At 35.3% G+C, this 22,292-nt stretch overlaps 1 protein-coding gene across 1 annotated transcript; it reads left to right on the top strand.

Annotated features, from left to right (window-relative positions):
* Positions 1–3,563: 3,563 nt before the first annotated feature.
* Positions 3,564–22,292, top strand: LOC106671231 (phosphoribosylformylglycinamidine synthase). The gene is made up of 24 exons (XM_024227646.1): positions 3,564–3,663; positions 5,632–5,900; positions 6,023–6,164; positions 6,266–6,416; positions 8,774–8,910; positions 9,000–9,112; positions 9,253–9,393; positions 9,459–9,571; positions 11,574–11,834; positions 11,902–11,975; positions 12,036–12,192; positions 13,178–13,401; positions 13,721–13,846; positions 13,908–14,144; positions 14,215–14,340; positions 16,821–17,001; positions 17,080–17,322; positions 17,486–17,751; positions 17,835–18,057; positions 18,126–18,302; positions 18,364–18,525; positions 20,752–20,904; positions 21,797–21,925; positions 22,040–22,292. The coding sequence occupies exons 2-24, from the start codon at positions 5,632–5,634 to the stop codon at positions 22,216–22,218; spliced, it is 3,984 nt and encodes a 1,327-aa protein (XP_024083414.1). The 5' UTR covers positions 3,564–3,663; the 3' UTR covers positions 22,219–22,292.

Below are 22,292 nucleotides of genomic sequence, written 5' to 3' on the forward strand. Positions count from 1 at the left end.
AAAAAATGTAGGAAAGTCAGCAGTATAGTTGGTATACCAAGAATGCACTCTTGTGGAATGCTGGCCATGATGTCTACTAGTTGCTGCACGTCAATGAATTTAACTTCTTAGATGTAGAAGGTTGCTTGGATAGGATTCAAGTTAAGAGACAGAATTGCAGTGCCATCTTTACGGATATTAACCCTTTATGGACTATTGGCCATTCGGTTCAGCATAGCAGCCTTCTACCTCATCACCATCAGCCAACCTCACAGTGTTGCACATGCTTTCAAGGTAGCTCAATTTATGGGTGGAGGAGTTATCTAATAGAACTAGCTAAGCTGCCCGGAAATATCAGGGATACTGACGCTACACAGTGAAGACTAAATAAGACTTGCGAATCAAAAGAACATTGTAATACTAATCGAGTAGTAGTTGCACACAGAGTGTAACTGAGAATAGGTTAATTTAAGATGAATTGTTGTATAATTACTTGTAATTTCTACTGATTAGTATATCTGGGTAATTGGGCAATCAGCCGGTCACTGTGACTTTACGTCTGTCTTTAGACATAAGTTGTAATGTTTAGCACCTCTAGAGTTTTGTCTTTATGGGATCTACTCTGAGATGGAGGATTCCGTGTCTGTTTTTGTCAATTGGTAAAATTATATATTCAGGCCCTACAATTTTATGGCCTTGTCGATCTTCTGGCCACACCTTTTATTGGTATATTTGTGTAACTGGGCACTCAGCCGGTCACTGCGACTTTTTGTCTGTTGTCACTTATAAGATTGTTATGTTTAGCACCTCTAGAGTTTGTCCACTTTTGTCGTTTTGGGATCCATTCTGAGATGGAGGATAATATGTCTGTTTTTGTCATCCCAAGTATAGATTCAGGACAAAGAATTATATGGATTTGCAGATCCTCTGGCCACAACTGTGAAGAAGAAGAAGAAGAAAAATAACTTTATTCTGGGATTGGTGTCTCCTAAGAATAATTTACATGAAATAAATAAAGGAAGTTCCTTCTATGAAGTTAAAAGTAAAAAAAAAGATAGAAATCTTGGCACAATGTATACCAATAAGGCAGGACAGAAGAAAAAATTATGAGAATATTAAACAAAAATAACAAATGTCTCTGCTTGGAGGGAGAGGAGGTGATTATACAGGTTTTAAAGGAAGAAAAGGAGGCAGTGTGACGAATAGAAAAGGGAAGGGAGTTCAGAGTTTAGGGGCTCGGATCAGAAAGGATCTTTCGAAGGTATGGGTTGTATGTTGCGGAAGGATAAGGTCGATTGGGGATGGTGGGTCTTACGAGTGAGATGTGAGGAGTTGAATTGGAGGGATTGGATGATGTAAGGAGGACGACGAGTGTTGATGGACTGGAAGAGAAAGCAACCTAGGAAATACTGTGCACGGAAGGAGGGGAATAGCCAGGAAAGTTGGGAATACAACCCCGACACCCAGGATCCCTGTGGGGTGCCGTACACAAATCTTATGCAACAATTCATAATACGCTTCAATCGCGCGTTCTCCCCCTCCGAGAGACCACTGAATGCCAAACAGCTATAATCGAAGAAGGGAAGTATAAGGGAAGATACAAGGAGTTTGCGGGTGGAGAAAGGTAAGAGAAACCAGGATCGACGAAACAAGCTGAGGGAGGCAATGGAATGGCGGGAAATTTGGGAAATGTGAGAATGCCAGGAAAGGTTTTGGTCAAAGACTACTCCTAGGTTTTTAACCGAAGAGCAGAAGGGGATGGGATGGTTATTTAGCATGAGAGGTGGGATGCTGAGGAGGGAATTGAGGAGTTGCCTGGACCGATAATTATGGCGGTGGATTTGGACGGATTGAGGACTAGGGAATTTTTATGGGCCCATTCGTTGATGGAGTTTAGGTCTTTTTGGATCTTGAGAGTGGCCGAGTGAAGATCGGAAGGGTGGAAGGATATGTATATTTGGGAGTCATCGGCATATAGGTGATAGTTACAGGACTGGATGGAGTCGGGCAGGCCATTGATATAAATGTAAAAAAGGATAGGAGAGATGCTAGAGCCTTGGGGCACCCCAGATTTTAGAGGGAGGAAGGAGGAGATAAGGCCATTGGGAAGGGAGACTGCTTGGTGGCGATTGGTAAGGTAGGAGTGGAACCAACGGATGGTGCTGGCGGAGAAGGAAAAAGATTCGAGTCTAGACAAAAGAAAAGAGTGAGGGACAGAATCGAAGGCTTTAGAAAAATCAAGAAGGACAAGTATAGTAACTTTCCGTTGGTCCATTGCTAAGTGGAGATCACTGGTGATTTTTATTAGTGCTGATTGGGTGGAATAACCTTGGCGGAAGCCAGATTGGAGGGGATTGAGAAGATGGGACTGTTCAAGGTACCTGGAGACTTGTGCTTGGACTAATCTTTCTAGAGGCTTGGACAGGTTTGAGAGGATGGAAATGGGATATATATGGTAATTCATCCAAGTTAGCCAGTTAGTGTGACTTTTTTTCTGTCGTTAGTTATAATGTTGTTATGTTTAGCCCCTCTAGAGTTTGTCCACTTTTGTCTTTGTGGGATCCACTCTGAGATTGAGGATTCTATGTCTGTTTTTGTCAACTTGTGAAATTATACACTCAGCGCCTACAATTTTACGGTTTTGCAGATGCTCTGGCCACAATTTTGATTGGTATATCTGTGTCATTGGGCACTGTGACTTTTTGTCTCTTGCTAGTCATAAGGTTGTTATGTTTAGCATCTTTAGAGTTCCACGTTTTTCTTCTTGGGATCCATTCTGAGTTGGAGGATTCTATGTCTATTTTTGTCAACTTGCAAAATTATAGATTCAGGCCCTGTAATTTTATGGCCTTGCCGATCCTCTGGCCACACTTTTGATTGTTACATCTTTGTAATTCGGCCAATTTAGCCAGTTATTGTGAATTTTTATCAGTCGTCGGTTTATTTTATAATACAAACTCTGAGGTAATAAACCGCGTTATTGCCTGTCGACTGGGCGTTATTCATTTTTTACCCTCTAGTATAAAAAGAAGGAATTTTAAACCTAATTTCTCGTAGTGTGTACACAGTTGAGTAACGATAAATAAAAATTATCTGGTATCGGATTTGATATCTGATCAGCCTTGAAATTGCCAATTTAACTTGATATCTTTTGAATGTTATTTTTAAGTCTGGAAAGTAGGGATTTTTTGTTGTTGTTTTTTCTTCAGAAAAATCATTTTCTTTTGGGAAAAATAAAGAATGGACTGTAGAATGTCAGCGTGTAATAAGAGTCGCGTTTGCCGCCTGACCACCTGTCGATGTCTCTTCGAGTTTGCCGTTTGGCCCATTTTCTCTTTTCGTCTTTTTTCATTCTTCATTTTTTTTTTGGTCATTTTTTCTTTCCAACCCCGTTACGTTTAATCTCGTCTCTTTCTCTCCTACGTCTTTCACCTAGCCGATAAATCGAGGATAATTTATTATTCGTTCTCGCCGGGAGAATTCCTTTCCGACGTCGGATTATCGCCAGATAGGACTGTGATTTTTTAAAATTATCGCCTTATCTCACATGACGCTAAATCGATAACCTTTTTAGCCCCTAGATATTAGAAACTCGATCGTATGTAAATTGTCAGACCATTCCGTTGGCCCTTGAGCTTCTGAGAGCATCTCTCACAGATAAACAAACGTGAACAACAAGCCGAGGCAAGTACACGATTTTTAATTTTTTTTTTTTTAAATCTTTTTTCGACCGGTAATAAATAATTGTCACACTTCAACCTGATATCGGCGGAATCGGCTAAATGTATTGCAATATATAGTCAATTTAAAAAAAATTAATTGAAATTTGATCGATTTATACACCTAGCCTTTTGTCCAGTGTCGAATGGAAGATTTTTTTTCGTCTTCCAACGAGAAAAAAATAATATTTGATAAAAATGCCATAATAATAAAATGATTCGTTGAGAATTTGATTCCACTATTCTTAAAATTATATTATAAGAATGTAACAAATGCATTTTTACCGCAATTGAATTTCTAAAGAAATGAAAAAAAATTGACCTAGAGAGGTTAGACTGTAGACCTCAATTTTTGTACCAGTAAGACTAACCTCTCTATACTTGACCTTTTCATAAGTGGAAATCAAATATATCTGTTTAAAGTCAAATGAATTTTTCTTGTTCTTGACAGAGTGTTAGTTATATAACTCACACAGGTTGTGAATTGACCTCAGAAAAGTTCCGAAGAATCCTTATGCATCACCATAATGTTTAAATCGTTGATGATGAAGGGAGATTAGGAAATGGGAAGGGTTATGATCCTGATGCGCTGCATCCTTCTGGTTTTACTTTTCCTAGTTCCTCATTTCAGTTCAATCAACTTGATCCTTCTGTTAATGAGAATTAAGTCATTGGTACAATTCATTTCCTTTACTAATACACAGGCTGCAAATTTAATTTTCTTAAGGGTGGTCTGCAGTTTCTTCGTGCATCTGTGCCTCATGATAATGGATAAATCATTGATGATGGATGGTGACTAGGAAGTGGGGGGGATTTTGATCCTAAACCACTGCAGCTTTCTGGTTTTACTTTTCCTAGTTTCTCATTTCAGTTCAATCAACTCGATCCTTCTGTTAATGAGAATTAAGTCATTGGTACAATTCATTTCCTTTACTAATACACAGGTTGCAAATTTAATTTACTTACGGGAGGTCTGTAGTTTTTGTGCATCTGCGCATCACCATAATTTATACATTATTGATGATGGATGGTGACTAGGAAGTGGGGGATTTATGATCCTAAACCACTGCAGCCTTCTGGTTTTACCTTTCGTAGTAACTTATTTCAGTTCAATCAACTCAATACTTTCGTTAAGAAGGAATAAGTCATTGTGTCATGGGTACAATTCCTTTCCCTAACTAATACACAGGTTGCTAATTTATGTTAAGTCCTAGTTCGTTAGTTCAGTTCAATCATAATTAGAACAATGGAAATGCCCCATTCTCTTTTGATAGAATTATTATATATAGGAGATTAAACACCTAAAGCAAAGTAGAACCTGAAAAGTGCTAAACTACCTTAATGTCAATTCCACAATTGACTGGAGTGGAAGAACTTGACTTTTAAATTGTTAATTAAAATTTTAAACTGCTTTAAATTGGAGTGGAAGAAAGAAAAACTTTCGTCATCAGTGACCCTGAAGAAAGAAAAAACCTGTGACTAACATGGACATACCGAATTTAAGGTTAACTTTTGGAGGAACTTTTTAAACTTTAACTATCATACATTTCAGACCAAAAAATCCACAATGACCTTCATATCTATCATCTTTTTAATTGATATTATTAAATCCCGATACAAAAATTTCCATAAAAATTCACACTTTTGTCCCAATCCACTTATTTAACAACTTTCTTGTCCCTAAGTTATGGTCAAAATTTCTCTTGAGAGATTGAGTGACTCAATCTAGGAGTGTCTGTCGTTGCTGGACGACTTGTGTCATGTGTAACATGCTTGATTTTCATTTCAAGAAATGAATTATTTATCAATGTTCGATCCTTTGTGATAAGATTTATTTATACTATTATTGATTGTGCCTGATCTCTTGAAATTTACAATACGATAACAGTAAAAATTGAATGTAATTTTGATTTCATTTTCTTGTATTTTCCAGATGGTGGTACTTCACTTCTATTCCAGCAATGGAGTAAGCAATGGAAATAGGTTGGAAAAGCTGAAGGAGCTGAAGGAAGTGTCCGATCAGGTTGCTAACTTAAATACTGAAATTTGCTACAATGTCGAAGTCTCCGAGAGGCTGTTAGAGGCCGAACTAGAAAGACTGTGTTGGCTTATTAGCTCGCCGTTTGAAAATTGGAAAGTTCAAAACAGCCCGACGCTGACTCCTGCAAATAAGAAACAACTACTTATTGAAATCGGACCAAGGTGTGTTGGTAAACTTTTTTACAAAGAGCTAAAACATTTTTTCCTTTGTAAAGGCGTTTTAAAAATCCCAGTTCACAGAATTTCGTAGAATTTAATTCATTTTACATATTTCAAATTTTTAGGTTAAATTTCTCAACACCATTTTCAAGTAATGCCTTATCTATGTGCAATGCGATTGGATTGCATAAAGTGGTTCGATTTGAGACAACTATAAGATATCTGGTTTACTTAGACTCAGTTGTTTCATCAAACGTAGAAGAACAGGTGAGCATTTGAACCAATATACAAAACTATCCATTACATAAAAATCTAATAAAATTAGGATTTATCAGCTTATTAGATTTTGTTAAATTTTATTTTTCAAGTTGACCCAAGTTTTGCATGATCGGATGACTGAATGTCGTTATAACGAGCCAATTAAAAACTTTGATCATGGAATAGTTCCAGCTAAGTGGTCTGTTGTGGATGTGATGTCAAAAGGACGAAAAGCCCTCGAGGAAGTGAACGACGAATTGGGTGAGGAATTACTTTTTATAATTTAATAACTACACCCATTTTATACTAAATCTACCTTACACATAGTTTACATTTTTAAAAATTAGCAAATATACAGGAATATCACTTTATATTCTTATATTCATATCATCTAAGTTTTTTCATGCTTTAGGAAAGGGCTCATTTGAAGTTTAAAAGAGTTAATTTGAAGTTTAAAAGAGTTAATTTGAAATTAAAAAGTGCTAATTTAAAGTTAAAATGGGTAATTTGAAATTAAAAAGGACTAATTTGAACTTAAAAAAGGTTTATTTGAAATTAAAAAGGTTTATTTGAAATTAAAAAGGGATAATTTGAAGTTAAAAAGGTTTAATTTGAAATTAAAAAGGGCTAAGTTGAAGTTAAAAATGGTCAATTTGAAATTAAAAAGGGCTAATTTGAAATTAAAAAGGGATAATTTGAAATTAAAAATGGTTTATTTGAAATTAAAAAGTGTAAATTTGAAGTTAAAAATGGTTAATTTGATATTAAAAAGTGCAAATTTGAAGTTAAAAATGGTTAATTTGAAATTAAAAAGGGCTAATTTGAAGTTAAAAAGGCTTCATTTCAAATTAAAATGTGTTAATTTTAAATTAAAAGGGGTTAATTGAAGTTAAAAAAGGTTAATTTATCTCATTTGCGTTCACATTCTATTCTGCCTTCCTGTCCAACACATGTGCTTCCTAATTCCCAGTTCTTAATCAATCTGGGTCACTAATAATCCTTTATGTATTAACAATTTCCAATGCTTTGATACCCCATCTGTTTCTGCTCATAAGATGCACTTGTTAACAGTTTGTATTCCATCCTTTAAATTTACTCATCAGTAAATTTAATGTTGTAAATTACACTCTAATTCAACTCAATTGTCATTTCAAAGTTAAATTGGGATCCCACTTTCAATGTTAATGAAATGTTACCCATCCTAAATAATTAATCATTTCCTTTTTGTTTTGAACTTAGTAGCTCCATTAATGAAGATTAAAATTTCTCACCCTGCTATACCTTGGTTTTCTCACAGATTTAATCTAGCTTTTAAATCTCGTGGTTGAACATACAACAAATGGAAATCCACCAGGGATCCATTGGACGTAACTAGATTGAAAATTCTAAGAAATAAAGTGAGAAATCTAGTCTGGTAATCACAGAAAATGACTTTTCATAAACTGCTCGATCATGCTTAAGTCACTATGGAACATTAGGAAACTTGGGTCTTAAAAACAAAGAAGACGGTTCTCATTCATGCCCAGACGTTAATGAATTAAACATGTTTTTTGCTTCCATGTCTTCTTCCCTCTAAACTAAAACTTCATTTCCTGCTCATGATCACCATTGTCCTTTAGTTTTTCAAATATTAATCACGAAAATGTTTTAGAAGCCAACCTTTCAATTAAATTTAATGCTACAGATTCCGATCTTGCTTCTACTAAACGTAACATTTTTTCCCTTCCTGTCACTTTGAAATTCATAACCCGTATTTTGAACTTCTCTCTCGTCTTATCCTGTTTGAAGCTCTAATAGCTGTTTTACCCAAGAAACCTAAACCCACCCTTGTTAGTGACTACCGCCCGATTAGTATTCTTCCATCACTAAAGCATTTGTGAAAATTTTATTTAAACAAATTGCTTTATTTATAGACTACCTTATATCCCCTCTTCGAGCTGGCTTCAGAAAATTTCACACATGTGAGACAGCCCTTCTCAAAATCTCGAATGTTATTCACCTAGGCATTGATGATAATTGTCCTATTTAATTTTTCCTATGGATTTTGCCTTCGTAAATCATAATTTGTTTATTTGGAAACATGCATATTTTTTGTTTTTCTACTACTGCTACTAATCTCCTGCTATCTGTTTGACAGAATTCAGAGAGTTAAAGCTTCAAAGTCTATCTCCTCTTCTCTCTCAATTTCATCTGGTATATCCCAAGGCTCTATTCTTAGACCTATACTCTTTTCCGTGTGTCTAAATGATCTCCCATTAGTTCTCTTTCTCCCAATTTCATCTTTATGCTGATGTCAATTATCTTTACAGTCAATGTCCTAAAGCAACATATCTGAAGCTGTCTCTGTCAATCGACAGTCAAGAAATGGCATTCTTTTAAACCTTAACAAATCCCAGACCTTATTAATTTCCAATCAACCCATTAATGCAGATTGCCTATCCCCTTCTCATATCAATGTCTCCCTTGTTAATTTTTGTCCTAAAGATAAAATTTTTGGCATTATTTTTAACTACAATCTTACATGACTATGTGAGCTCTATTTTTTAAAAAAGATCTACTTTAAAAGATCTACATGTTTGTAAATGTTAGCAGAACATAAAACTTGTTTTTAAATTTAGGACTGGCATTTGATGATTGGGATTTAGATTTCTACACCAACATGTTCCGAAATACTTTGAAAAGAAATCCGACAACTGTGGAATGCTTTGATATGGCCCAGTCCAATAGTGAACATAGCAGACATTGGTTTTTTAAGGTAAGAAAAAAAAACTATTATGAAAATTTTATATTTTATTTGAAGACTTTTGCCTTGATGAAAATATTAATAGTAACTTAATGATTTAGGGCAAAATGGTATTGAATAAACAACCCCTGCAATATTCACTCATCGACATGATCATTGATACTCAGAAACATTCTAATCCGAACAATGTTATAAAATTCAGCGATAATAGTAGGTAAGAACATACGCAAACTACTACTAATTATTATTTTTGTTTAAAGTAAATCTTTATAACTTTTAAGTCAGCATAATTTATTTGATTAAATGATATATATACATTTTGTTTCATATCAAGTAATTTATTTTGAATTTCAGTGCAATCAAAGGATTTATTATAAAAAAACTTAGACCAAAAGTTGTTGGGGAACCGAGTGCTTTTGATGAATTTATTAGTATAACTCATATCATTTTCACTGCTGAAACGCACAATTTTCCAACTGGTGTCGCCCCTTTTAGGTACGGGTTGATCATATCAACGCCATTCGTATTGGTATAAACTGTTTTTTTTTAAACATTTTTAGTGGAGCTACAACTGGAACTGGAGGAAGAATTAGAGATGTCCAAGCTGTCGGAAGAGGAGGTAACTGCATCGCAGGTACTGCGGGATATTCGGTTGGAAATCTATTGATGCCAGGTAATTCAACTTGAACTGTTTTAACTTTTTCATTGACTTTATTCTGAAAGTTTCTATAAAAAGTTGTGCTTTCTATCAAAGTTAATGATGTAACAAAAAAAAGGAAAGTAAAGAAATTCCTTTCGTACAGGAGGGCTTAACATCCCCCTGTTAGGGTTAGATTTATTTATTTATTTATTTACAGATCGAAATCCACTATAAAAAAGACATTTTACAATAACAAAAAATATAAATGATATATGTAAAAATATAAATAATATATATAAAAAGAATAAGGACGTATATACATGGTAATAATATAAATGGTAAATATAAATCGGGTAGATATGGCGGAATTGAAGAAAGAAGAGACCCCCCCATATGTATTCAAAGCTAAATTCCTGGCCCTCAAAGAAGAATACAGTGAAGGAACCTTCATTTATNGTCTGTAATTGAAAACATTAGATCTATCGCCAGCTTTATGTAGAGGAATGACAAAAGTGCTTTTCCAAGCATTGGGGAAAATACCTGTTTTTAACGACAGAATATAGTGTAAAGGAGCAATAAGAGCCGCAGAACAATTTTTAACTAATGTAGGGGGTATGCAATCGGGACCAGAAGACTTTTTCACGTTGAGTAATGAGATAGAATTTAGTATTTCATTGTGTGAGATATAGTAATTAGAGATAGAATAAGAAGATAGCATAAGGAGAGAGGTTGTTTCAGGTAGGGAAGTGGGAAGATCAGAACTATGGTCATAGACTTGGGAGAAATATTTAGCAAAGAGATTAGCAATATCATGGCCATTAGATGAAGATTCATTTCCGCATGAAAGAGGGCATGGCCTTAGAAGTGTTGACAGAATTCACATAATTCCAAAACTTTTTAGTATTACATTGGATTGAGTTTTCTTTGTTTGTGGATACAATGGTTAAGACTTTGATGGTTAACTTAGCATCCGTTACATAACCGAAGTGCTGGTTTGCCATGCTCTATCATCCATGATGGTATACAGTGGTTTAGAGTCACCGGAAGTTTTGATTGAAGAGATGTGGTTGGCCATGATGTACGGTGACTAGAGACGATTGTTTTATTGCTCTTACCGCACTAGGAGCCGTTATTTAACGGCTTCTTTGATAAGTAATCAACTCCAAACGGTCCGTAATATAAGTCTGTGCTCTAAAACAGCTTCGTGAGAATAGCCTAAGAAGACGATTCAGGTTCTCTACTACTGGAGAGGCATCGAGTAAAAAGGCAACTATTCGCAAATCAGCACCTTGCTTGGGCAGTTGAACAATGGGGGGAACAATCACAGAGTGCCAGTATGGTTTGTGGCACATGACTGGAATTGTATGGAGAAGATGAGAAGAGCATATGCTTTAGTTATAATATGTGATGGAATCAATGTCCATGCTCATACTGAACTGATTATCATTCAGAATCTTGTCACTTATTAATTTGAGGATGTAGAGATTGCCATGATGAATTAACCAGCATGCTCTCCTGACATGAAACCAATAGAACACTTATGGGACATGATAAAGAGATGTCATTTAACATCTTTCGCTGTCACCAGCAAACATTGAACAGCTTCAAACTGCTCTTGTTAAATGGGATTCTGTTTCACACAACAAAATCTGATCGCTTATTTACTATATGCCTAGGAGACTTACTCTGAGAGTACCAGATTTACCCAAATGCACTTAAGCCTGTTTTTGCATCAGAAATTCTACTGTCCAGGTTGTCAGATATGGATAAACAAAGTGTAAAAATAACTCCCAGATAAAATATATATATGTCCTGATCACCTAACACTAGAATTTTCCAAGTACACTCCCTCTTCTTGTAGTGACTATTTCAACAATATTTACTGTATAAATTTCCAATTGCATTGCTAGGATTCAAACCCCCAAACCGCATTTCTAATGTGAGATTTCAACGCCTTAAATTATTGATGTATAAACAGTTTCAAAAAATAATTGTGATTTGTTACAAGAAAAATTATTGAATAAAACACTTTCAGGTTATGAACAGCCTTGGGAGGACAAAAGCTGTGAATATCCAGACAATCTGGCATCACCTTTAAAAATCCTCGTCGAAGCTAGTAATGGTGCTTCTGATTATGGTAATAAATTTGGTGAACCTTTGATCTGCGGTTACACTAGAGCGTTTGGTATGAATGACAGTAACGGGACAAGATACGAATGGGTCAAACCTATAATGTTCAGCGGTGGAATTGGATCAATGGAGGCTAGTATGGTCGATAAATATGTTCCAGAAAAGGGTAAGTAGTTAAAAAATAAATAAATAAACTTTTTGTTGACTATTCTACCATGATTGTAATATTGTAGGTATGAAAGTTGTAAAAATTGGTGGACCTGTTTACCGTATCGGTGTTGGAGGTGGTTCAGCCAGTTCTGTTCAAGTAAATAGACTAGTATGTTTTTTTATTTAGAATTTTGCATCTTGAATTTCATGATTCCAGGTGCAAGGTGATAATCAATCTGAATTAGATTTTGGAGCTGTACAGCGTGGTGATGCAGAAATGGGAAACAAATTAAACAGAATAATTAGAGCCTGTATAGAAGATAGTAGTGAAAATCCAATATGCAGTATTCACGACCAAGGGGCTGGAGGAAATGGTAATTTATTTTTTCTGAATGATTTATTTCTAGAAGAGAATATACATTTTTTGGCATTGCGATTTTAAAACTATTTAAAATAATTCATTAAGTAAAAAGATAAACTATTTGAAAGTTGCTGTTGTAAAGTCTTTTCGAACATTGGCCTGGAAAAATCCAGCTGTGATCTTAGTCACTTAATTCAGCAAATAATTGGCAATTTCTACTCTTCATTCTTCTTTGTAAAGATTCATTTGATCCTTTCCTCTGAAGCTAATTATCAAGGTAAACAATGTCAAATTCTCTTTTTAAACTAAATGCCAATGAAAGATGCATACAAGTGAATTACGGGAATACGGTAAGCACTGGACAAAAACACCAGGCAAGCTAATTTATAAATCTCTCAAAAAAGAAGAATTTGAGAAAATTGTAGGCTTTTATATTGGCTACTGCCCTCTTAAATTCTACCTAAAGAAGATGGGAAAAGCAGAGACTTTGTCAGGAGAAACCAGAGAAATTGACATATATCCTTTGTGAATTTGGAAAGTGATAGCAAAAAGTGCACTTTTCAAAGTATGGCTTTATTTTATAGGGGTTCCATAGTAGACTATGCAGGTCGCAGTGGACAAAAGGCTTAGAATCCTTACTTGACAAACAAAAAATTGTCAAAGCTCCTTACTGTGTTACTATCCATAAGGACCTCATCCCTTTTATAAACAATCTGATCTGATCCTGCATCCGAAAGCTTTAATTTTAACCTACTGCCCAAGTCCTCTCCCCAAGTGTCTATCCTGAGAATCGGCCACATCACTTTAAACGACGATGATGAGACCTCCTTGCCCTTAATTCCTCAAAGTGTCCTCCAAGTGCGGTGCTATAAATAAATGAATAAATAAGATATAACTAATTGGACTATGAGGCGACTTTTAAAATTTGATAGAAATGTGCTTCAAAACTTGAATGCTTACTGTGGAGTAATTTCAAAGAATACATTTTTTCCCCCCAGGAAATGTTCTGAAAGAGCTGGTCGAACCTAAAGGAGCAGTAGTATTCTGTAATGCTTTCACCTTGGGAGACGACACAGTCAGTACAATGGAACTTTGGGGAGCAGAGTATCAAGAAAATGACGCAGTCCTCTTATTACCCAACAATGTCAGCAAACTGGAAAAATTATCAAGAAGAGAGAGGTGTCCAGTTGATGTAGTTGGTGTCGTAACTGGAAATGGCAAGGTGAAAACAAATGAAAAACTAAAATTTGATTTTTACTATATATAGCTTTTTCCTTGCTTTTTAATTTGAAGTAAAAAAGTTAATTTGAAATTAAAAGGTTAAATTGAAGTAAAAAAGTTAATTTTAAATTAACAAGGTTAAATTGAAGAGAAAAGTTAATTTTTAATTAAAAAGCTTAATTTTAAAGTAAAAAAAATGTTAAATTGAAATTAAAAAGGTTAATTTGAAGTTTAAAAAGGGTTAATTTGATAGAAAAACGCTGAATGAAGAATGCTATAATAAGGACATAAAGAGAATTAGGAACTTTTTTATTTTCTAGATGATCCTCAGTGAAGAAGACGTAATGGATGAAAATAAGTATTTAACAGACAAGTACACAAAAGATAAAGTGACACATCCGTTTAATTTAGATTTAGAGCTAGTCTTAGGCAAAATGCCTAGAAAGGTATTAATTTATGTTAAAATGAAAATAACCACAGATGAAATACAAATAATTTCATATGCAGGAGTTCCATCTCTTTGAAGAGCAACTAACTCTCGAAGAATTAAAATTCCCAAGAGGGCTCACCGTTGAAGCTGCCCTCGATAGAGTTCTCAGATTATCCACAGTTTGCAGTAAGCGGTTTTTAACGAACAAAGTCGACCGTTGTGTAACAGGTCTAATAGCACAACAGCAATGCGTAGGTCCACTTCATACCCCATTGGCCGATTACGCAGTCACTGCCATTTCAATGTTCAATGTAGTAAGTATCCTTTAAACTGAAAATAATACATATGTATTAGATTGCTAAAAAGTTATTTTATATTACATAGGAGGGTATGGTGACTGCCATCGGTGAACAGCCCATCAAGGGAATGGTAAATCCTGCAGCCGGCGCTAGGATGACTGTAGCGGAATCTCTAACTAATCTGATGTTCGCCAAAGTATCATGCCTTGAGGTATAAATCCAACAGTTTTTTCCTATATAAATCCTCCCATTGCTAAAGTCGTGGATTCTATTGTAGTGTGCGTTTAACAGCCACGTTTAAAAACTTTTTTTTTTTTTTTTTTTTTTTTTTTCGTTATGAACTATGCATATTAGCCATGTGACAATTCGTATATGTNGTGAAAAAAGGGCCAGAGGCGACGGTGGGAATCGAACCCACGACCGCGGCGTGAGAGTCTCTCATGCTAACCACTCGGCTACCGCGGTCCCCGTTTAAAAACTTTCTCTACATAGATCAACATGGACCTCAATTAATTTAATCCTTTATAAAGGTTTTATATTGTCTGCTTTCGATGATGGCTACGAGGTTCATTCCGTTTATACTGACCTTTCAAAAGCCTTCGACACAGTGGATCATTTTGTGCTGATCCTCAAGTTGCACTTTGGGGGTTGGTTAACCTCTGTTGAGTTGGAGCTGTCTTTTCCCGATTGGTAGATCTTTTCAGGCTAATTTTAGAGGTTTTGTTTCAGACAAGGTATCTATGGGATCAGGAGTCCCTCAGGGATCACATTCAGGGCCAATCTTGTTCAATATTTTCTTTAATGATGCTGCTAATTCAATTAAATTTTCTAAAGTGTCTTTACTGGCTGATGACCTAAAAATCTACAAATGCATCTTTATGTTTAATGTTTGTTTGTTGTTACAAAAAGATATTTCTGCTTTTCATGACTGGTACAGTCAATTAATCTATATAAATGCCATTACATTTCTTTGCAAAATGGTTCCTTTCTCGGAATAGTATTCCGTATCATATTACTTGGGTGGTGTCCCTCTTGGAAAGGTCTTCGTGGTTACTGATTGGGGGGGGTCTTTAACGAGAAGTGTACCTTCGAGGATCATTATTCATACATGTTCAATAGAGCATACTTAGGTTTCATTAAACATATGTCTGATTTTTCAAAATTTTTAATTCACTAATTTCATGGTCTGCTTGACCAATTGATATATTACAATTAATTAAGGTTTTTAGTTGAGATAAAAAAATCAATGGCACGAGCGGGATTCGAACCCACGATCTTCGGCTTGATACGCCGCTGCTCTACCACTTGAGCTATCATGACCTCGATCCACTCAGACACCAACTTCCCATCTCAACTGCACCTTTTGAATTTTTGAAAAATGGCAAAAAGGAGGGAAAACACAAAATGGTGGGGTTGAGATGGGAAGTTAGTGTCCGAGTGGATCGAGGTCACGATAGCTCAAGTGGTAGAGCAGCGGCGTATCAAGCCGAAGATCGTGGGTTCGAATCCCGCCCGTGCCATTGACTTTTTTATCTCAACTAAAAACCTTAATTAATTGTAATTTTTCAAAACATTAAATCATTCTTTGGTTAGGAGTATTCTTGAATACGGTGATTTAATTTGGCCTACTTATAATAAAGCACATTCAAATGATTCAGATTCAGAGAAAAGCTACCAAATACCTAATGTTTAAATCTGGTCCTAACTTCACTACGTATTCTGCATCCCTACACGCATTGAATATGGACTCCTTAGTCACTCGTCATTGTGCTGCTTTTTCGCTATTTGGATGGAAGATTTTAAATGCTTTTATTGATGCTCCAGAAATTCTATCAGCTTAAGCGTGCCTAACCGAAGTTTGTGAGTGACTGAACTGTTTTACATTTCCTCTTGCAGAACCAATCTCTCATCCACGAAATGTGTTTATAGAATTGCCCGTTCTTTGAATGTGTTATGCATTGATCCATTTATTGACAGTCAGGTGGCCTTTAAAAGAAAGGTTTTTGAGTTTTTAAGGAATAATATGGATTAATTAAGGTTTTAAGTTGAGATAAAAGTCAGTGTCATGAGCGGGATTCGAACCCACAATCTTCGGCTTGATAAGCTGCTGCTCTACCACTTGAGCTATCGTGACTTCGATCCTCTCGGACACTTAACTTCCCATCTCAACCGCACCTTTTGAATTTTCTCACCTTTTTGCCATTTTTCAAATGTCGTGTAATCTATTTGATTCTCGGCGACAAGTGAAATGGCCACGGAGAGCTTTAGTGAAGATGTACTTCATTTTAATTCATTAAATTCACTATTTTTCGTGGTCCGCTTGACCAATTAATATCATTCAATTATTATTATTTTTTATCTCAACTTAAAACCTTAATTAATTGAATGATATTAATTGGTCAAGCGGACCACAAAAAAATTTAGAATAATATGGATGTTACCCTTGAAGAATGAATTTTAATCTTTGATTTTCCTTATTTCTAGTCACATGTATATTTTTGACTGTTTTCATGTTTGTTTACTTTTTGTACAATGTTTTTACCCAATGTATTATTATTACTATTATTATATTTTGACTGTTACTTTGAGGCTGCTTCCATGTTTGAACTATGTAATAAATGAATTATGCCATGAGGTATAAATTGAACAGTTTTTTAGTACTTATTTACAACTTAAAATTATAATTGTTAGGACGTCAAATGTTCTGGTAATTGGATGTGGGCTGCCAAATTGCCAGGGGAAGGCGCTAAATTATACAGAGCGTGTGAAGCTATGTGTACTTTTATGTCACAACTTGGCGTTGCTGTCGACGGAGGAAAAGATTCTCTTAGCATGGCCGCTAGAGTCAGTGGAAAAACAGTCAAAGCACCAGGTGAACAGGCCTCCTCAAATATCACAATTACTAAAATTGATAGAAGGATCTTTTAAACTTGTACTTTTAAATTTTCAGGTACATTGGTCGTGTCGACATATGCTCCATGTCCAAATGTGAATTGTAAAGTTACTCCGGACATGAAAAACCCGTTAATGGGCCAAGTTGGAGTTCTTCTCTGGGTCTCACTTTCAAACTACCACCGCTTAGGTGGTAGTGCTCTTGCACAGTGCTTTAATCAACTTGGTAAAAACGTTCCTGACGTCGAGTCACCTGACAAGTTTAAAAAAGCATTTAATGTTACCCAAAAATTAATAGCTGGTTAGTATATTTATTAATTATTTTTGCGTTTTTAATTATAAACCTGCAAAACCCCAGCTAAAAGGTTCTAATAAGAGCAGAATTTATAGAAGTAATTTGACTTCTGACCAACAATTTATGTTTTGTTCACACCACATTTTGATATATCGTTTGTCTTTTTTAGATAAAAAGGTTTTGTCAGGGCATGACGTTAGCGATGGTGGATTATTGACATGTGTCCTTGAGATGGCTTTCGGCGGATTATCTGGCCTTCAGCTTCAATTCGACACAAGTTCCGCATCAGCTTTGGAACAATTTTTCGCCGAAGAAGTCGGCTGGGTTCTCGAAGTTTCACCTGAAAATGTCGAATTCGTCTGCAATGCATATAACAAAGAGTCGGTCAACTGTGTGAATATTGGACAGGCAGTTGGATACGGAATGGATTCTTTGGTGATTACTATACCTTTCGATTTTTTTCTTTTATCATCATAGTGAGTTGGGATAAAATTTTTTTAAATTATTTTTTTTTAAAGGTGACTGTAAGAAATGAAAAAGGAGATGTCCTTCTAAACAAGCCTTTGTCGACGCTTTTCAAAATGTGGGAAGAAACAAGTTACAAGTTGGAATGCAAACAGATGAACACTACTTATGCTGCAGAAGAGTTTACATCATTACATAAAAGAAAGGGTTGCAAATTTTCCCTTTCTTTTGATCCAGCAAAATTACCAACACCTGCCAGTAGTATTTTGACTCCTGGTAAGAACTTGAACAAGACACACAGATAAATTTTAATAATAAAATATTATTTTAAAAAAATATTCTAGAACCAAGAGTAGCAGTTATCAGGGAAGAAGGATCAAATGGTGACAGGGAAATGGCAGTATCTCTTCATATGGCAGGGTTTGAAGTATGGGACGTAACAATGCAAGATTTGTTAGATGGAAATGTCACAACTGCAATGTTCAAAGGAATAATCTTTCCTGGCGGTTTCAGCTATGCAGGTAAAATTAGACTAATTGGCAAATTGAAATAAATGGCGCAAATAATTAATTTTTATTTCAGACGTTTTGGGTTCTGCAAGAGGTTGGGCGGCTTGTCTTAAATTTAACCCATTATTGAAAGGGCAATTTGATGCTTTCGCCGACAGACCGGATACGTTCAGTTTAGGAGTGTGCAATGGATGCCAATTAATGGGTTTGATCGGCTGGATAGGCTGTGACGATGGTAAGTTTAAGATGATTTTTAAGTAATTGTATTTGTGAATATATGTTTTTAATGCATGGACTAGTTTAAAAAGAGGTCGCTAAGAACAAATCTAAAGAATTTAGTGGTACCTGTAAAGATCAAATTTTTGTATTTTTTTAAAAAGACATGAGTTCCGATATATCTGAAAGGAGTTAGACTAATCTGACTCGTCTATTCAAAATAACGTAAAAAAAAATTTAAGAAATAAAAAAACGGTCACCACCTCAATGAGGTCATGATAGCTCAGGTGGTGGAGCAGCGGCGTATCTAGCCGAAGGTCCTGGGTTCGAATCCCTCTCGTGCCATTAACTTTTTTTCATCTCAACTAAAAACCGTAATTAATTTACAATTAATTAAGGTTTTTAGTTGATGTCCGAGTGGATCGAGGTCACGATAGCTCAGGTGGAAGAGAAGCGGCGTATCTAGCCGAAGGTCGTGGGTTCGAATCCCTCTCGTGCCATTAACTTTTTTTCATCTCAACTAAAAACCTTAATTAATTATAAAGTATTAATTGGTCAAGCGGATCACGAAATTAGTGAATACCGTAATTAATGTGTCACTACCTGGAAAAACAGTTACATCCCATGCTGTCAGGAATCGGCTTTTTAAAGGGGAAAAAATTGAAGTTTGTCCGAGATTTTGTTAAGACACTGCTTTCCTTCTGGAATAATGTTTTTTTCCCAATGTAAGCAAATTTAACATTTTTGGTTTGGATGGAGGAAATTTGTTTAGTAATAGAAAAAGTTTTTAAACCAAAAAATTTTTTGCAACCGACTGGAAAAGAGGAAAAAACGACAATGAGTGAATTGTGAAATTATGCGAAAAACCGAATAAAAAAAAAAAAAAAAGTGCTCATGAGCTAGCAAAACATTGCATCCCAACTTGGAAAAATAGTTACTCCCAAATTGTGAGTAATTGCCTTATTGAAGAAAAAAATTGACGTTTGCTTCATAGTACGTTAAAAAATTGCTTTCCCACTGGAAAAATGTGTTTTCCGATGTAAGCAAATTTAAATTTTTGATACAGATAGCTGGAAATTTATTTGGGGCCAGAAAACGCTTTCAAACTTAAAAAAAAAACTTTGTGCAACTGTCTGTGAAGAATGATGGGTCTTATCCAAGAGTTGGGATCGTCCCACTCGACCATCCAATATATTGTAAACAAAAAAACTGTAAAAAATAAATGCAGAAGGAAAACACACAGTGAAATCGTGCGAAAAGCCATAATAAAATCCAAAAATAAATGCTTATTAGCTTGCAGAACAATGCAAAGAAAACATGGAAAAACATTTTCTCCCCAAACTGTGAGGCATGAAGCAGGATACAGAGGATGAGCAGTAACAAAAAAGCCATTTATTCACACAAACCAGCAAAAGAACAAAAAGATTGGAGTTTGCCCAGGAGCATGTTAAGAAACTGCTTTCCTCCTGGAAAAATGTGTTGTTTTCCTATGAAAGCAAATATAAAGGTTTTTGTTCAGGTGCGGAAATTTTGAGTCAGAAAGACTGCTCCGGTGTATTCCTAGATGGGATCTAGTATGGCACTTGAGGCTTCTCTGGAAAATTAAGTCATCCCTTTTACCCTACAACCTGGTCTTAAAATCCTACTATTATTATTCCAACAAGACTAAACCAGGATAATCCCAAGCATACCACCTTAAAAAAACCACAGAATGCTACTCTATAATGCTCGTCAAATGTTAACAACAAAATCACCAGATGTTAACCTCATTGAAAATTTATGGGCACAACTTGAACTAAAAATAGTCAAATATCTCTGTTTTTCTCAGAAGCCCTTCATTTACAATCTTCAAAAACCTTGGATGGTGAACGTTGCCCCTTTTAAAACCAAAAAGCTTGAAATATCAATGCCTAATAGAATACAACCCAGTACTAAAATAGAAAGTGTTTTATGTGTGTTTTAATTAGGGCTATGAATAATTTTTTACACACAAGATTTTAGGTAGGTGTTTATTAGACTGAACAGACTTCTTATTTCTTTCATTTGTAAGAATTAAATAGGAATGTTTGTTTATTGTAATAATCAATAAATTATTTAACATATTATTCCCTCAAAAAAAAAGTATGAACAATTTTTTTACTCGCATTATGCAGTAGAAGCCAGTTTACCTTTGGGTCAACATTTGTATGAATGCAAGATGATAATACCTTTCAGTCACAGTTAATTTTTTGTTTTTTGTTTATAGGAGATCGGACTAGCCCAAAAATTGTACTAGATCACAATAAATCAGAACGATTCGAATGTAGATTCACGTCTGTTAGGATTGAAAAATGTCCATCAATTATGTGCAAAGGAATGGAAGGAAGCGTTTTGGGAGTTTGGGTCGCTCATGGAGAAGGTAAGCCATTCTTCTTACTCTTACAATATAAAATTTTCATAAAAAAAGCTCATTTTATTAAAAAAATAAATGAAATGAAATTAGGTATAATAGACAATTTGAAAAACATAACAGGACAATCCGTAAATTTTTAAAAATAATCCACATTATGTATGATCTTAATGATGACTAACTGACAATTTGTCATATAAAATTTAATCCTTTTCTGGGATAAGGGCTGAATCGGCAGGAAAGCTCTTCTGCATACCTGTCCATAGGTGGCCCTCAAAAGATCTTGAGTTGCAGAAGAGTCATCCTCACCCGATTATAGGCCATGCAAGGTTGAATTTTGGGCCAAAGCCTGCTGTTACTTGATGCCCCACTTAATTGAACAGTGCAACTCCTTGGATCCATATAGAGAGCGTGTAGTGATATTACCTGATATGAGAATTGTGCTTGACCAAGGCAGCAAGTATCTGGGTCATCTAGTGTGTGTTGAGTGTATTTATTAGCATGAATATGTAGTGTACCAATAGTCAATTGGTACATTGAGTCATAAATCCTCAATAAGGTTAGTTTATAAAAGGTGTAAGGGGGTGATGGAGGACTAAGATACTGATTATTTGGGGGCTGAAATGACCTAGCTTTTGACAGGCCCCGGACCCAACCTCAGCTGGACTGATAGACACAGATCTGTCAACACCCAGGGTGGGTGATTCTCAAGGCCCGCTAGTAATTTATTGTAAATAACAAAAGCTGGAATTGCCAGTGGACTGCGACTAATAGACAAAAAGATTTTCTCTCAGGCTTGACTATTATACATAGTTTATATATTGCCCCAAAATATATTCTTATTTTTATTATTATTAATTTATTTATTACCACCCCTAACCATTTATTTTCACATTTTTAGGTCAATTCACTTTTAAGAATGATAAAGTCAAAAAACAAATTGACAACAATAAATGCGTATCGCTTAGATATGTCGATGATAACGGAGTGCCAACTGAAACTTATCCGATGAATCCGAATGGTAGCGTAGGTAAGAAACAAAAATCAATATTTTCTTCTCATAATTTAAAAAAAAATTGATTCAATTTGTTAAAACATGTATTAATGTAAATAGTAAAGTTAACAATTTAAATTTTCTTTTCAGACGGAATCGCTGGAATTTGCTCAGCGGACGGACGTCATTTAGCCCTGATGCCGCATCCGGAACGTTGCACAGTTATGTGGCAATGGCCGTATGTTCCACCGGAATTCGAGACGCTGAAAGTTTCACCATGGATGAGGCTTTTCCAGAATGCTTTCGAATGGTCGCAGCAACAGCCTTAAAAAATTTTCAATATACTGTACAGATTTAATCATAACTATTATAAAAACACAAAGCATTTTCACTACAAAAAAAA

This window comes from Cimex lectularius, unplaced genomic scaffold (assembly GCF_000648675.2).
Source record: "Cimex lectularius strain Harlan isolate CLEC.00 unplaced genomic scaffold, Clec_2.1 scaffold160, whole genome shotgun sequence".
Lineage (NCBI taxonomy): Eukaryota > Metazoa > Arthropoda > Insecta > Hemiptera > Cimicidae > Cimex > Cimex lectularius.

Excerpts from the sequence above, each read along its gene's own strand:
- LOC106671231 (XM_024227646.1), top strand. The coding sequence starts at position 5,632 with ATGGTGGTACTTCACTTCTATTCCAGCAATGGAGTAAGCAATGGAAAT. Across the intron at positions 9,572-11,573 it reads TGGAAATCTATTGATGCCAG|GTTATGAACAGCCTTGGGAG; the intron begins GTAATTCAACTT and ends AAACACTTTCAG. Across the intron at positions 12,193-13,177 it reads CCAAGGGGCTGGAGGAAATG|GAAATGTTCTGAAAGAGCTG; the intron begins GTAATTTATTTT and ends TTTTCCCCCCAG.